This window comes from Nomascus leucogenys, chromosome 8 (assembly GCF_006542625.1).
Source record: "Nomascus leucogenys isolate Asia chromosome 8, Asia_NLE_v1, whole genome shotgun sequence".
NCBI classification, from domain to species: domain Eukaryota; kingdom Metazoa; phylum Chordata; class Mammalia; order Primates; family Hylobatidae; genus Nomascus; species Nomascus leucogenys.
This window is the reverse complement of record NC_044388.1, coordinates 98649540-98651257: the sequence shown is the minus strand read 5'-3', so window position 1 is coordinate 98651257 and position 1718 is coordinate 98649540. Positions and strand designations below refer to the sequence as shown.

At 44.5% G+C, this 1718-nt stretch overlaps 1 protein-coding gene across 1 annotated transcript; it reads left to right on the top strand.

Annotated features, from left to right (window-relative positions):
* Positions 1 to 299: 299 nt before the first annotated feature.
* LOC100592647 (olfactory receptor 1N1) lies at positions 300 to 1235 on the top strand. The gene has a single exon (XM_030816468.1). The coding sequence runs from the start codon at positions 300 to 302 to the stop codon at positions 1233 to 1235; it is 936 nt and encodes a 311-aa protein (XP_030672328.1).
* Positions 1236 to 1718: the final 483 nt, after the last annotated feature.

Here is a 1718-nt window from a genome sequence, read left to right as displayed (position 1 = left end):
CATGTAGGCAGCCTACTGCAAGAATGAAACTAACATGATCATGGTCATGCCAAGGAAGAATATGCCCTGACCCTATTGGGAGGCGACTCTATGTGTAAAAGATTAAATAGTGGGCAAGAGGGGAGAAAGGGGGAAAATGAGACCCTGAGGAAGAGAGAAAAGAAGCAGGGTCAGAATGAAGATAAAGTCAGGATTAGGAATATAATGAACTTAAAGGGAGATTTTGGAGTCAGCCCATGCAGTTGTAGATGAAATCTAGCATCTAACTGTCTTCCCTCAGCTCCAGATGCTGCAGAGTCATGGAAAACCAATCCAGCGTTTCTGAATTTTTCCTCCGAGGAATATTGTCATCTCCAGAGCAACAGCAGTCCCTCTTCGGAATTTTCTTGTGTATGTATCTTGTCACCTTGACTGGGAACCTGCTCATCATCCTGGCCATTGGATCTGACCTGCACCTCCACACCCCCATGTACTTTTTCTTGGCCAACCTGTCTTTTGTTGACATGGGTTTAACGTCCTCCACAGTTACCAAGATGCTGGTGAATATACAGACTCGGCATCACACCATCTCCTATACGGGTTGCCTCACGCAAATGTATTTCTTTCTGATGTTTGGTGATCTAGACAGCTTCTTCCTGGCTGCCATGGCGTATGACCGCTATGTGGCCATTTGCCGCCCCCTCTGCTACTCCACAGTCATGAGCCCCCAAGTCTGTGCCCTAATGCTTGCATTGTGCTGGGTCCTCACCAGTATCGTTGCCCTGACTCACACGTTCCTCATGGCTCGGTTGTCCTTCTGTGTGACTGGGGAAATTGCTCACTTTTTCTGTGGCATCACTCCTGTCCTGAAGCTGTCATGTTCTGACACCCACATCAATGAGATGATGGTTTTTGTCTTGGGAGGCACCGTACTCATCGTCCCCTTTTTATGCATTGTCACCTCCTACATCCACATTGTGCCTGCTATCCTGAGGGTCCGAACCCATAGTGGGGTGGGCAAGGCCTTTTCCACCTGCAGTTCCCACCTCTGCGTTGTTTGTGTGTTCTATGGGACCCTCTTCAGTGCCTACCTGTGTCCTCCCTCCATTGCCTCTGAAGAGAAGGACATTGCAGCAGCTGCAATGTACACCATAGTGACTCCCATGTTGAACCCCTTTATCTATAGCCTAAAGAACAAGGACATGAAGGGGGCCCTAAAGAGGCTCTTCAGTCACAGGAGAATTGTTTCCTCTTAGATGTGGTGACAGCAACATTTAATGGAAAGACATAGGCTTGGAGTCAGACAAACGGGCTTCATTTTGGGGTCTACCACACACTAGCCATAAGATGGTAGTCTGGTTACTTAGCCTCTTTGAGCCTTGGTTTTCTCATTTATAAAATGGAGATAACAGTTTCTATCTAATAAGGTAACTTGGAGGATTAACTGAAATAAACTATGAAATGCATCCATTATAGTAGGGACTAATAGTAGGTGTTCAATAAGGGATAACTATTATTATTACTATTATTCTTCTTCATTGCTCCCCCAACTCAGAAGTCAAAAAATCTTTTCTCTGAGATATATTTGTTCAATAAATATTTACTATCTATGGTGTGTTGGAAGTTATTGTAAGTGCTAGGGTTATGACACTGAGCAAGACAAAGTCCCTGCTTTCATGACACTTTCATTCTAGGTTATTAATTTGTCAATCATTAAAATTTTGGGAGTACTTGTTTTG